The 15990-nt window shown below is 37.2% G+C and overlaps 1 protein-coding gene across 1 annotated transcript; it reads left to right on the plus strand.

Moving 5' to 3' along the window:
* Nucleotides 1-14807: 14807 nt before the first annotated feature.
* LOC138135772 (homeobox protein Hox-A7-like) lies at nt 14808-15758 on the plus strand. The gene is made up of 2 exons (XM_069054635.1): nt 14808-15287; nt 15340-15758. The coding sequence occupies exons 1-2, from the start codon at nt 14873-14875 to the stop codon at nt 15687-15689; spliced, it is 765 nt and encodes a 254-aa protein (XP_068910736.1). The 5' UTR covers nt 14808-14872; the 3' UTR covers nt 15690-15758.
* The last annotated feature ends 232 nt before the right edge of the window (nt 15759-15990 follow it).

Raw genomic sequence — 15990 nt, forward strand, 5'->3', positions numbered from 1 at the left:
CATTACAATCAGAAAAAGAAACTCTAACAGAATCAATAATAAAAATTATAGGTTACCATTTAAAAAATAAAAGTTGACCATTGCCCATAAATAGGTAGATGGTATAAAAATTATTTGCTCACTCAGGTTTGTAGTGTTTTTAGAGCTATTTTGTTTCCTGTATTTTTTATTTGGGTCATCAATAGCGTTAGCAAGTTATAGCGTAGGCCGTTTTTTATAAGACAGTCTGTATAGAATAATTGTGTGATAAAAATAGAAAAAAATGGGAGATTAAAAAAACAATTGGTTAATTTTTAGGTCTTTGGGGGTTTTGAAAAAATGATTGAACGATGTAAACAGCAAGAGTTTGTTTTCCAATTTTCAAAATTCTTTATTAGCTTGTTTTGGTATTACATCATATTTTCTTCTTTCTAGTCGCCCAAGCACAAATCTAGGAGATGACTCACCTCTCCCGGCACTCCCAGACCCCCGAAACCTCTTTGTCTTCACCAAAACAATTCAACAATTCCCTGTTACCAAAAAAATAAATTCCACATTTCCGCCAATTCATCAAGCGGTGCTTATCTAAATACGATTTACTTAAATGACAATGTTTAACTTAGCTAGACATTTAAAACAGGCAGGAAATTTGTAGACAGTCACGGACCGTCTGTTTTTGTTTGAACGAACGAAAAAAAAAATCAATTTCTTTTCTTCGTGGTGTAGAACACAGGTCCGCTTGGCCAACACGGCCAAATACGCCACAAACCCGACCAGAAAATGCACAATTAATCATAATAGCATGCACAAGATGTAAAAGATGTAGGCTATGATATCGGCGCGTTGTAATTAATCATTTCAAATTAGATACCACTATTACTATCCGTAACAGCTGCTAATTATCATCAAAATAATATCACATCTCTGTATACAAACCGAACAAGAAAAAGCCAGGATGATTGATGTCCCGACCGACGTGATTAACCATTTGATACCAAGAAAAGTCCTTTTCCCGATTTCGGAATGCACAACGCGCCTGTTGCACTCTTTGACCGCTAATGAATTATTATCACCTGGGTAAAAATCGCGCAAACGATTTATTAATCACGCTCTTAAATACCACGCTAATGCGCATTAATTGCTCCACCTTTCTCTGCCAGAGCCAAACGGTCCGATTTGACCACGGATCCAGACCCGGAGGTGCATTGTGCAATCTCAGAACCGATTCGAAAAATTTGCAAGCTGTTGTGCAGCATGCTAACGTATTGATGTATTTCCGGACACGCAAAACGCTCATTACATGCATTTCCGCTTTTCTTTCTCATATTGTTTCGTCCCTCTAGACCGCTTACGCTTTTAATTCCGAACTAATGTCGCTTGCCCTTTGTGCCCTTTGTTTATTTTCTGACGCATAAATTCCTACTTCTTCAAGATTTAACACCTTCGCCAGGCGCCGGTGTGGGGGCTCGTGGCATCTTGCTGCAACAGTTATTTAATACCCATCAGGCACTTTCTTGCCATGTGATCGACCTACTTTGACACAATTATGGATTTTTTTACCGCAAAATAAGGTTTTAATGACGGGCCGAGCACTCCTCTTTTGCATAATTTCTATCATTTACGAATGAATTGCTTGCGTTAAGAAATCGCAGTTGTGACCTACATGTGTTGGCACATTTATCATTTTGTGTATTTTAAATTTTCAAAAACTGCATCAACAAGATGGTTTGTGCGGCTTCGAGCTAAAATGAAAAGTCGTTAAAGATCCCGAGCGGTGAATATTTCATTGTAATTATTTTTTAATTTATGAATAAAAAATTTAAACTGGAAGCTCACTGCTCTTAATGACTACATTAGCGACAGGTTACTTTTAGTTTTAAAAGAGCTTTATAATTACAAAATGATGCGCACTTTCATGGTTAACGATATTTGTTCAGTCTTTCTTATTGCTTGGTTTTATTTCTTAATCCCAACTCGATTCCAATGGAATTTATTTATTGTGAAATAATATTTTTCCAAATTAAATCAATAAATTATTATCAATACGGCGGTCCAAGGATTATACAGTGTGTCCAAAAAATCTGGAAACACCCAAATGAAAACCAAACGCATAATTTTTGAAAAAAATCTAGACAGGTCAATTAGTGTTTTAAAAAAGCTTTCTGCTGATAGTGTCTGCTCGATCTTTTCAATGACCTTGAAAAAGTTATTATGTTATTTAAAAAAATTAGGTGTTTTCAGGAAATTTCTTATGTAAATTGAAAAATTTTTTGACCGTCGGGTAGACAATTAAAAGATTTATTAAAAACGGTAATAAAAATGCGACGCCATTTAAAAAAACCTCTGATGACATCATAACTCTTTCAAGTTCATCAAAAACAGCAAACAGATACCATCAACAGTAAGCTTTTTGAAAACGCTAGTTCACCGGTTTTTGCATTTTTCTCGAAAATCATACGTTTCTATTTTATCGGGGTGTTTCCAGAATTTTTGGACATGCTGTATGTATTCTTTTTTTATTTATGTAATTTGACAATTTTTTTTATTTTGAAAACACCACAAAAGCTTCCATGACCGTGACAAATTTACTCAAATCTCATTAAATATATTGACAAAAATAATAAGAATAGAATCTAGTTCTTAAAATATTATTTGGAGCCAGTACAAATAAAATCCATTCAAAAATCAAAAAACCACCACCTGTTGCTTTAGGTTGGTAAAATTTAAAAAACCCTAGGTAGTTATTTTTTTTTGCAATGTTTGTAACTATAAATTATGACATTTGATTCAAAATAAAATTCAATTGCTTGGAATTTCGTTCAAATTGTTTTATTATTGCTCAGTACGATTCAGTTATTTATTAATTTTTATTATTTTTGCTTAAACATGCCCAGAAAAACAAAACACTTAAAAAATACTTAACCTCATTTTTTCAATTCTCACCAAATTTTACACTAGACAGCGTTGCCGATAGTAATTATCGAGGAAAATGCGACGTTGGTGGTTTTTTGATTTTTGAATGGACTATAGGTACATAGATTACCTTGAAAGCTTAAAAGGAAAATCGTTTTGTTTTCCAAATATTCTCCATTTAGACTAGTCATGAAAATAAAACCTCCACTTGTCTTGTCTTTTGGTATGACGAACAAAAGAAATCAGGAGGTTTCAGTTCAGGCATGTAAGGTGGATACTGCAAGAAGTTTATTTTCCAGTTCTGTAAGAAGTCGCGCAACAAAAGACCAATCTGGTCATGGTACATAACTTTTCAATTTTAAGACACTGTCGACAGCTTCTTCTTTCCGCTTCTAGATTTACATTTAATTTTGATTAGGCTAGAATCTATGGAAGACACTTCTTGTCGCGATTCTTTTTAGATTCAATTTTAAACGTAACTATTCAGATCTCCTCACATTTTATTTCGTTGTAGAATGCTTTAGAAGTACCTTCGTTAGTACCATTCGACGAGTTACTTTTGAGCATCTGTCAAATCAGAGAGCAGTCCCAAACCAAAAGCTTCCTGATAGTCAGGTACACGAGCAAGGTATTGTTAGTAGCAATCCTTGTTGTAGTACTCAAGGTACTTCTTATGATACTGTAGAAGACTCTGTTATTATCTTCTACCCTTTATCAACAACAGAATTTGATCTTCTTTCCCGTAAATCGACACCAAATGAAAGTTTCAACAGTTTCTTCAGAAAGTACTTCATTACCATCACGAATCTTTTCGATTTATAGTTTCTGAATGAGAGAATCGTAATAAATCAAATATCTACAATTTCCTCCTGAAATTAATGTTCACCATGCACGCTTAGAGAACTAACCGTGACAATAATTACAACTAAATTACATAACGAGCATTAGGGTTATAGTCCATGTAATTCTGCAGTTGCATTGATGCATAAATTGCATCAAAAGAATGTTTTTGTTTTTGAATGCATTGACCATTCAGGTCAAGACACTTCTACATTCTATGGAAAGAAAAATTCTACTTTTCTGAGTGCCTAAATACGATTTTCAAACATTTCGGTAACTTGATAAGAACTAAAGACTTACGTGGTGTTAGGCCAGGACTGTAAGGTGGATGTTCTGATAATTTACGTTCTACGGTCTTCACAACGTGAAAAATTGCACAGTTGGGAATATAGGTTATCGTGGTACAAAACTATCGCACAATTGAAACCTTCTCAAATCTATATTCTTTTTGTACCAGTTGCTGATAATTCTTGCTAAAGATGCTTCATCGTCAAAGCTACAAAATTCTTCTGTAGATTAATTCCAAAAGTTTCTGCAATCTAATGAAACAAGCTTTATTTGTGAAGAATTTTTTTTGAAAGCATTCACCATTCAAAACACTTCTATATTCTATGGAAAGAAAAATTCTAATTTTTCTGAGCGACCATACCAGATTTTCAAAACTTTTGGCTTGAAAGGTCCACGAAAATGGCAGACCATGCAGTTTGTCATTTAATTTGAAAACAATGAGAACTCACGAGGTGCTAGATCTGGAGTATGAGACGGCTGTTTTAATAATGTTTCTTCTGAGGTCCCAAAACCGTCAAAGTTTCTACTGTCGAAGACCCAGGTTGTGTCATAGTAGAAAAACAAGATCTTTCTTGTTTTACCTGGGTGATTTTTTTTAATGATCGGTGACAGTTATTAATAAAATTGCATGAAACGTTCTGTGAGCCCCCGTGGTAGGATTTTGCCAGAGGGATAATTTCGCAATTGGTTCGTCGAGTATAAGTTGTCATTACACGATTCATCACAAACATTTGCGGTGGTTGTAAGTGGCACGGTCGACTGACAATTTCTGACCAGCGCCAGTTTTTGCGGGCTCGAGAATGCACTAACTGAACTGAAACTAATTAAAAGTCGTCGTTCCGATCGAATCCTGCTGGCGGGACATCACTCAGGGTTCGCTCCTTCCTCTCGCCCGCTCGTTCCCGAATTTCTTTCCTGTCATTTGAACGTTCGACGAGTGGCTCGTTGTTTCGGTGTTTCTGCCGTTGAGGACGTCATAATTGTGGAGTCGGGGCAAATATTTACTTTCCTCATCAAACTTATGGTAATAAATTCATAACGTCTCAATAGAGGCACCGTTTCGACGCTCGACGCTGGCGCCCGTCCCGACGCTTCTGACGAAGATGGATCACCCGACATCGCTGGACAAGATCAATTGAATTTCTTTCCGCTTACCGCTGATGCGGGCCCACAATGCTACCAACCAACCATCTACATCCGAATGGAATTACTGCAAGTTTTTGTTTTGGCCAACTTTATTCATTAGCGTCCCCGCACCAAAAATTATATTATCCTTTATTCCCCCTATTTACGGTCTCGAGTCTTGCGGATTCTTTATCCGGCACGTCTGGGTCTCCCCCAAAAAACTCCTCTTCCTCCACAATCCCAAAATAAACCCTTGAATAAATAGTTCGCATTGTGCGCATTATTTGATTTGGCACGGGGTCCTTTGAGGGAAGCGGCGGAATCCCATCTCCCATGATATCGTTGGCAGATACCTCTACCGTTGCCGTGTTAATGGCACGTCGGTAGTTTTAATAGAAACATAAGTGAGCATTTATGATCCGTGACACCGGTCCGTGCTGTTCTGCCGTTCTTTAAGATCTGATACACCGGCTCGACGGGAAAATTAGAATTGTGACAAACGGATAGCAACGTCCTTCTTCCACATGCAACAACCACCAAAAACACACACAAGATGTGGACTCACCGTCTCGCCTCTGAAATGATGGATGTGCCGTTCTATGATGCGACTCATGCATTCAAATTTATGTTCATCCGTTTGAACGGCTAACTATACACCGATTCCGACCGGAGCTGAACCCTCTTTAATTAATTTGGTCGCGGCGCCCGAGAATCGATCGCGACTACTTGCCAGATCTAGGGTCGCTGGATTTTTTTTACCGGACCACACACAATTGTGCTTTACAACACAAAGCGAGTTTAACGATTGGATATTTTATTTTTAAACAAATGCTTTGATTTGAATTTAAAAAAAAATCCAAACAATGGGAGAATTTGAGATGAGCTCTTCAAGTAAAATTATAATGTCGCGAGGATCAGACCATTAATTTATTTGTAAACCAAATTATCATTTTTTGAATATTATATTTTGAAAAAGTCATTTTGTGACAAAAGGAAACGAAACTTTTGGAACAAATATTTTGGATTAGAAATGGACAGAATGCGTAAGCACAAGATTCAGATCCTTATTTTACTCATAGAACGAGCTTAAAACGATTGGACATTTTATTTTAAAAAATTTACTTTACCTTAAAAGGACAAAGTTCGACGAATTTTTTTCAAAAATTAAGACATGGCAGAATTCAAGAGGAGATTTTGAATGTAAAAAAATATAGTGTCGCAAGAATCAGGTCATTATTTTTCATTTGTAAAGCGAATTATCATGCTTTGAAGATTGTATTTTGAGAGAGTTTGGCAATATTTTTAGAATTTTTTTTGGTGTAAGTAAGGATGAAAAGAATACAACGATACAACATTCAAATCTTTATTTCACTCATAAAACGAGTTATAACAATAGGACATTTTATTTAAAAAAATGATAATTTTACGTTCTCACAAGCGGGCGAAAAGTAACTCTTTTTCGGACGCTGACCGTAGCGATTTATTTAGTAAATTAGCAACGAAACCGACAAATTTGTATCGCAAGTAGTAGCTAAATTTCAAGTTTTGTTGGCAAGCAGATAACAAATACTATAAAAAAATGTATAATATGTATTAATAAATTTATCTATTTGAAAAAGATACATACAAAATAAATTTGTAATTTTTCCAATGATATCTTTTGCTTTGTAGTTTGTGCGGTCGCTTAAAAAATTTAATGTGCACCTCTGCCAAAAAGTGCCTATTGTCTTCGCCTGTTTTGAAACCTCGGCTGCGCCTCGGCCAGAAAACTGAGATTCGGGCGAAAAAGATGCACTTTGTGGCCCTGATCTGCAAATAACTATTTTAATGTCCCAAATATGAAAGAAATGAGTGTCTTAAACAAATAATTCTGAAGCAACTGCATATCACATCTATAACCAATAACATCTGATACATTTATGGGAAAAAATGTTTACTTTAAGAATGCATTTTAGCGAGTAAAATCAGTGTAAAATGTATTTCAACATTTACAAAGCAAGTTATGATTCTTTAAATGACACATATAATCATGTGGTTTTACTGTTTTCCGTTGAAGGATTTGTATTATGGTTATAATTTTTTAAATAGTTTCTCCGGTTAACGATGAGAGGAATACGACTACGCAATAGTCACATCTCTGTTTTACTTACAAATCCGTGTTTATTGAGAGGAAAATTTCGGTTTTACTTTTTTGTAAAACTTATTTTTTTATTGAACAAAATTCTTGTCTTGAAGGGTAAATCTTTTGGGAGAAAATTGTAATGTCTTAAAATTGAAAAACAAGAGAGTCTACAATTAACTTTCTAACTAATTTGTACATTTAAGAGTATATTATGTTATGAGGAGCAAAAATGAAGTTTTATGTGCTGCGGCTGGTAGATTGGCTGCCGAATAACATATACTATTTTTTCTTCAAACCTTCATAACAAATTATTTAAGACATGTTAAGAAACCAGGTAGGATTTTCAAATGATTTAGCTAGTTTACTTTACAGCCGCTCATCAACGGAGATAATAACTTCACGGACGCCCTCAGCGGAGATAATAACTTCACGGACGCTGGTCAGCTTGTTAGATGCCATGACAATGAAGTGACACTTTAGCATTATCAATGCGGCAGTGCAATGTCATATTTTACGGACATTTGAAGAAAAAATCGTTTACCCGAAAAATAGCCAATCTAATAAATTTTCCAAAAATTTGCATTTATTTAAAATGTCCGTTTTGGTTGAAGAAATAACTTTGAAAGTTGTTTATCTTATTTACAAATCAAATCAAGATTTTTGATAACTTATTTTCAGAAATTTGTAGGTGCCCGAAAATTTTAAATTTTCAAAAAATTTTGAAAAATGCATTGTCTGAAAACAGACAGAAATAAGACGATGTTAGATGTTAGTTAGACATTTATCTCATTAAAAATGTGTTAGAATTGCCTGAATTGTTTGTACTGAAGAATCGGGCTTATTCTGAAAGTGCCAACATTTAGCAAAATTTTTTGAAAACTTTATTTTCTTAGATATGAAAAATTGCGATTATACAAAATTAATGTAAATCTTTATTTTTATTCATTTTTATAGCGTGTTTTACTTAATTGTAAATGTTAGGTTATTTTGATTACCTTCTGGAAGATGTTAAAATTTTGAAAATACTTGAATTTGTTTTTAATAAGATCAAGATCGATACAAGGCAATAACGAGTTCTTTATGGCAATCAGAACAGGAAATATGATAATTTGAGAAAAGGACTAAAACGAAATATTTATCCGGTTTTTGTTGCAGACGAGGCCAAATAAAAATATTTTCGAAAATTCCGTTCGAAATGTTGTGAAATCCTTCGGCTGCGCCCGTGCAGTCCTTGCTCCTGTGACACCCGACAAGACAACAAATCGATCAGTTCCAATCAAAAGGCAAAAAACGCCATTTTCCTGGCTGAAAGGGTGAAAACGTCACCGGTGTCGATACGATCCTGCGTTGTTTGTCTTTGAAACAGGCTCGTCCTCTCTTTGTGGCCCGAATTAACACATCATACTACATTTCACACACTGGAAAAATCAATCCGCACAGCCAATAATAAATGACAAAAATCGTCCATCCATACCAGTAGGTTATTGTCGGATTGTCGAGGGATGCAGGGGTGAGGTGCGAGGGCGATCCGACAGGGCGGCTGAGAGAAAACAACCCGACTGTTGACGTTGATGGATTATATTTCGTACAAATGCCAAATTGTGAAAAGAAGAGTAGACGAACGGTGGAGCGCATACCGTGGAGTTGTAGACGCGCGCCTAACCACTTTTAGATCAATTATCGACGGCCTTATGGAAATCCACCCCCGACAAATTTTTTCACAACACAGAATCCCAACATACATTACTAAGAAAATACAAAAATCCGGCGACAACGAAACCATCACATTCAATATCATAAAAATGATTTCAATCAAGTGTCCTGCACAGTCTCCAAGTCAAGATTCGTGCAACGGCAATCGCATTAAGGGTGCAGATTGGATTTTTCTTGCCCGCCCCTCAAGTTCTCAGAAGGAAACTTGAAACGTACCAAACACCAAAACTCTCACTTCAGCCGGTTAATTTTTTTTGTCTCACAAGATCTCGTTGTTATCTTGCCAAATCTTGGGGGTCAAGAGAACCGGCGGCTCGTCTTTGCTTCATTACTCATATTCGCACACTCATCACAAGCCATGGCGGCTTGACTGGCCATCAATGACAGGGTTAGTTAGGCAAGTGACATGAGTGACAGCTGGTATGGCCGCCGGTGTTAGTTGAAATTCAGAGGATTACTTGCAAGAATCGGAGGATTAGACGCCGACCAACGGGAGCACAACAGTCAACGACTCCCGGACGAAATGATCGGCACATTTTGCCTTCCCACGAGTCGGTACCACCGAACAATGATACTTGGTACTGCCAAAATACGGTAGCGCGAAGATCGGTAGCGCAAGACTCTTCCTCTAAACCAAGTGGTACGTCGTTGGTACTTTTTCATGCACATTATCTCAAAAATTAACAAGGTGTACCTATCAATTAAGCGTGACGTGTTTTGTTCGAGGCTACATGGTCGTACCAACGGTACCGCTATGATTAATCGCTTGAACTATATTTTTACTGACGAGATCAGATTCCTGAACATTTGACATCGTAAACCTGTCATACCATTATTGTTATCACTTGTCCATCGATGACTTCATCAAATTCAAGGATCGACTGAAATTAATGTTTCGTTTAAGGCTTTAAAACACAATTGCGTGTGGTCCAGACCAAACAAATTCTACTGGACCCAGATCTGGGGAACACAAATCCTCCAACGTAAAAATGGTTTTAGCAGCGAAATGAAGATGGGAATTAAAAATCTGATTTTTGGGCAATAAAAACAAAAAACATACCAAAACTTCTTTAATATATTTTTTTAAGTTATCTGGCTTTTTATCTTTATTAAGCACTTCCGAATCATTGGTGTAAATTACTACAACTTCTATTGCGGATAAGATAGAGTCCTCATCTTGGATTTTCTCATTTCTTGCATCTTTGAGACGTAAAAAAAATCAAAAATTTTATCACACTAGTTAGCCTTGTCAAAATACAATAAATAAATTTTGTAAAACATGTCCAATTGTTATAGCTTGGTTTGTGAGTGAAATAATGAACTAAAGCTTGTACCGTTGAATTTTTTTCATATTTAAGTCAAAAAACATTTTCCAAAAATTTTGACAAATCTGGCTCTTTCCTGATAAACGAATCTTTCAAAACAAAATATTCAAGTCATGGTAATTTGGTTTACACATGAAATAGTGATCTAACTGTTGCAATGTTACAATTTTTTTTCACCTTGAAGATGTGTTACAAGTTCACAATTTTTCAAAAAAAAAATCATACTAAATCCTCAAACTTAAGACAAATTCCTCGATGTAAAGATTGAATTGAAGATAACTGGTGTAGACAGAAATGTGATTCTCGTACCGTTATATTTTTTTCAATGTTTTAGATAAAAACATTTTTTTCAAAATTTTCAAAACATTAACCCCCCAAGCATAGAGCACTGCTCAATATAAGATTTTCAATAAATCATAGCTTGCTTAATAGATGAAATAGACATCTAATTCTTGCACCTGTTCCGTCTCCCTTGTTGTCAGTCAATAAATAATTTTTCAAAAAATTGCAAAATTGTACCCTCTCTAGTGTGGACAAATTCTTCCAAAAAATCGCAACCACTTAATTATCACTTTAGGAATTTCACAACTTGAAAAACCTTCAAAGAAAATACTTTTTTCCAGTTTTGTTGACACAAGAGCTTGGAACTTTTGAAAATTTTTCAAAAATTTTAGTCCCTATGTTAGCAAATAATTATTGTAATCACAACCACTCAATTCTCACTTTAGGAATGTCACATTAGCTTGAAAAACCTTGAAAGAAAATACTTTTTGTCCAGTTTTGTTGCCACAAGGGCTCTGGAACTTTTGAAAATTTTTCAAATATTTTACTTCCTATGTTAGCAAATAAAATTATTGAAATTTCTCCCCGTCCGTTGTTTCCCTCTCGTCGTCAGATTTTCCCGCCAGCGCCTTTCGGCTCGACTTGATCGGGGTTGAAATTTCGCCGCCTCCGATCCCGACAACTTAACAATCCTTGAGGGTATTGATTAAAATAAAATAGCTCGAAGTGCATGTTTACACAGCGATATTTTCCCCGTGAGGGAGGAAAGTTCAGTTCAGAAACCGTCATTTTGTGAAACATCTCGTTAATCATCGTGCCGGCCCTCCCTGTCAATCATCCATGTTGTTGGGTGAAACTCTGTGCGCAACATTTAGCGATCATTCCGGTGTTAATAGATTGCACACGACACAATTGTTTTAAAACCGATCCGACGCTGATCCACCCAATCGATCATCACAGGCTTCGCTCTCTCCGAATTATCATGAAAACCACCCCCGGACCTAACGGGACACCTTTTACAACTCCCCGTGAATATTTTGATTTACGAGTGTCGCCGTTTCTCGAAACGGAAAGTTAATTTGGGGCCAAGACACCCCAATAAACCCGGACTTACCCCGTTCGAAAAACGCACTAGATCTTGTTACAATCGAGAGTGAGCGAGCGTGCCGCTCGCTCGCCACGGCGTCGCGACTATAAACCCGATTGGACTTGCAGAAATTAAATCTTTATCTCGTGATGGGAAAAATTGGTCGGTTCGGGTATGGCGAAACGGGCGTGGGCGTATGTGTCATTCCAGTTCTTGAGTCGGGCGTCATGGGGATGGAATAGAGTATTGTAAGTATTTCCATCGAGCGTGGGCTGGATATAAATCTAATTCGTTTTCATTGCGGGAATAAACGACTCGTTTAAAAAGTGCGTCGGAAGCATAAGAAATCATTTAATGCTGGAAACTCTCCCGACTCACTTCCATCTAATTATCTCGTGATAATAATTTGCACCGGAGCCATGTGTGCAAATGGTCGACGGTTTTAGGTCAGATCATCTCCAAATTGATATTTAAACCGAGCCGACGTATAAAATTAATTAATATTATTGTGAGTAGATTGATGGAATATCATGAATAATGACGTCATGACAGTTTGTGGATAAAATATATAATTTTCTTGACCGAATCGTTATTAATGACTTTGCCCTAATCATATACAGCAACTGTACGCATACATTCATAACTCACACTAACACCGGCCACTTGGGTACATGATGTATTATGCGATACTCTATTTATAATAAATTACACACGACTCAAATCATCATTTTATTAAACTACATATTTACTTATGTTATTGCACCGCACCACCATCAATTAAACAAATCACATTATCCCTGGTCCAGATTATTATGACAACAACTGTACCTACTTTTCACCCAGAACCCTTTTCTCGGACAATTTAACTGTAAAATTCTTCAGATACAAGAAATTGGACGTTGTACCGTTTGACAAGGGTGTAGTAAAACTTTCTCCAGAATGCACTTCATAAATCTCAATCAACAGATACTTGCACTTTTATTGCCGACATGAATGTTTGCAGAAATGTTTGTTCTCTTCGGTTTCACATTCAGAGCTGGCTAACACTGAAAACGAAAACTTGAGGAAAATATCGATATCGCTTTAATTCCAAAAATCATACAGAGATTTGGAGGGTCAGAGTAAAAATATTTTTAAATGAGAGGACGAATCATGTTAATCCTAGAAAAAATAAGCTTGTTCTGATAAAAACAATTTTAATTGAAGTTAAATTGAGATTTGGAGCGTCCAGTTGGAGTCATTTGATTTGATTGCTTGACACAAAGTCAATGTTTTTTCCAGAGTGCTTTCATTTCTGAAATGAAAGCAATTTTTTTCTCTGCCTTTTACTCGCTTTCATACATATAATCAAATTTCCCCAAATCTGACAATTCTTACAAAAATCATAAAATATGAAGATTTGGAGCGTCAACATTGATTAATTTGATTTATTAATTTTTAAAAGAAGCTTTCTTCACTTCAATTTTATCTTGCACTGTTGATTTCCTTGTTGACTTCACGTTTCTCCAAATAATTAAATTTCTCCTAATCTAAACATTTCCACAAACATTATAATATACCGTGAAGATTTGGAGCGTCAAGATTGAATAATTTGATTTGCCAATTTTTACAAAGATCTTTGCTTCCTCCAACTTTATCTTTCATTGTTATAATTGTAGTCAATTTTCTAACTGATTTCACGTTTCTCCAAATACAGCACAATTTTTATTTAAAAAAATTAATACAGATTTGGAGTTGTGATTCGCACAATTGTAAAATAAATTATTCATTGGATTTGAAGGCTACTCAGTAAATGCGCAAAAATTTAAATTCATCCTAACTAAATTTTATTACAATATTTTACGGAAAAGAATTTTCTCCAAATATAAAATCGTTGAAAAAATTTGAAGTGATTTGGAGCATCTGTCTTAGGATTAATTTTGTGTCATAAATACAGTGGTATTACAAATTAGACGATTTATAGATATTCTTCATCTTTAAGGATATTCGAAACTCGAAATTTGGCATTTTCATTTCGCCTCCACAAGGTACAAATAAGTACCATATGTGGTCAAATAACTTGGATTGAATTTGAAGGTTATTTTCCGCAAGATCGTTTCACCAAATTAAACATTGTTTTTCTTGTAAAATAATTATTTATAGATTTGGAGCGTCAGTGGTATTAAAAGTGAAATAAATATTTCTCCAGATTCTTGATTTCCAAATCTTCAAATTTGACATCTTCACTGCGATCGTTCGTGTCATAATTTGAACGTCGAGTAGGGCGCTATAAATCGCGAGGGTCGTTTAATGAGCCCACTATTAAGCAAATTCTGCCACAACATCATAATGGGCAACAAATATTTTCCCCTGAAGAATTCAACCACTCGAAACGGGATCAGCGGAGTGAAAAAATAGCAGATTTGTAGAGTGAAGTTATTAAATGTGTCGCTTTGATAGGTGTATCGCAATAAAAGTAATATGGCCAAAAATGCCATTCAATGGGAGAATATATTAAAACGGTGACGGTAAACCACCCCCCGGCAAAGTGAACATGAACAATAGACGGCAGAAACCGATAGTGATTGGTTCCTGTTCAGTTATCGACTACTGAATCTCATTATGTTCGATACACACACGCATCTCTATTGTTGCAAGGTCTGCATAGGGGAAAAGTCGCCCTTAGACTGTGAGTCAACCTGTGAAATTTTTAAATAGTCGTCGCATTACCGCAAGTATGCGTTAAATTGGAAGTAAAATAAAAACAGTCGTCTAAGATTTGGATGACTATCCCTTTCCCACAGCTCGGTACGGTCCTGTAATCGCAGTAAATCATCGATAGATAGTCCGTTGCTCACGGATTTGTTACAGAAAGCTGTAAAACCGTATAATGAATTGTTCGATGTTCTCGGAAGGCCCGGTCTGGCCCATTTTTTTATTACCTGCCCGTTATTAAAACTGAAGAAGTCAATCAGGACGAATCACATTCTGTCGATACAATAAATAAGATGAAAAAGCGGCGACGGTCGGGGGTGGGTGCGCTGGCAGGGCAGCTGTCGGAATAAAAGAGCCGGCGACAAACCTTAGGGGGTCGCAACCCCTCCCGACTTTTGGGGGAATACTTGACAATGTTAACATTTACCCGAACGTGCCTGGACCGTGGCAAGGTCGGACATGGAGTTTAGTCGCAATTGAAGTTTTGCCGAGTGAGTGTCAGTGATGGACGTCTACACCCCCGACTACTGGGCCGGTACCCACCTGTACCAGGACTACAGGACTCAGCTTTATCCGCAAGAACACAATCCACCCAATCAAGCCGCCTACCCGATCAAAGAAGAACAAACTTACGAGAGCTGCAGGTTCTCGATCAATCAAATACATTTTGACAATTCCATCGCGGCTGACTTCACGCAACAACTCAATCTCTTCGACACCTGTCAGCAAGGACCGTACAAGAGTGTCGCTAATGAGGCCAAAGTCGAGGACGATTCGCCGGCGTTGAGGGCGCTTTTGACCAAACCCTTGGCGAAGAAGAGCCAGGAGTACAGCGCGAACGTGCAGCCCGTCGAAGACGATTTCCAAGCGCCCGGCAGCGCCCCCGCCGACAGTTTCTACCCTTGGATGAAAACTAACGGTACGACTCTTATATCTTATACAAGGTTCCGAAATGATGTGTCGTGCTTTAGGTGACCAAGTCGGCGGCAAAAGAACCCGCCAGACCTACACCCGCTACCAGACTCTAGAACTGGAGAAGGAGTTCCACTTCAACAAGTACTTGACGAGACGTCGCCGCGTCGAGATCGCCCATTCTTTGCATCTGACCGAGCGTCAAATCAAGATCTGGTTCCAGAACCGGAGGATGAAGGCGAAGAAGGACTCCAAGATGAACGCACAAGAGCAGAATCTAACCGCACAGAATTTTCTCGCTCATTACACAGAGACTTCAATGAACGATGCGAACAGAAACGTGTTCGACGACGTCGCCAAACCGCTCACCCAGATCCGGAACCTTCCAGGGCCCCCGGAGTCGCCCTAGACGCCAGTCGAGCCGCGAGCCAAATCAAAACTGTAAATAGATTAGTCCAGTCACGAGTTTATTGTAAGATAAGAGAGATTACTAGATTTTTATATTCTTATGTAGAGTGAATAAAGTGCCACTTGTAAATACCTCTTTCGTCAATTACGACTCTCCAGGGACAAATATTTTGACAATCACACCCCTTTGAGTGTAGGCGGCGAGACCAAAGAGCCGGAATTTTTCCATTCAGATTTTGACATTTTGTCACAACCCCCAGTCCCCGAAGAGAAAGTCGGGACCGTTGCAGCTGCACCTCAGG

This window comes from Tenebrio molitor, chromosome 7 (assembly GCF_963966145.1).
Source record: "Tenebrio molitor chromosome 7, icTenMoli1.1, whole genome shotgun sequence".
Taxonomy (NCBI): domain Eukaryota; kingdom Metazoa; phylum Arthropoda; class Insecta; order Coleoptera; family Tenebrionidae; genus Tenebrio; species Tenebrio molitor.

Bases quoted from the DNA above. Each gene is read 5' to 3' on its own strand.
- LOC138135772 (XM_069054635.1), top strand. From the start codon at position 14,873: ATGGACGTCTACACCCCCGACTACTGGGCCGGTACCCACCTGTACCAG. The intron at 15,288-15,339 runs GTACGACTCTTA...GTCGTGCTTTAG, and splicing joins CCCTTGGATGAAAACTAACG to GTGACCAAGTCGGCGGCAAA.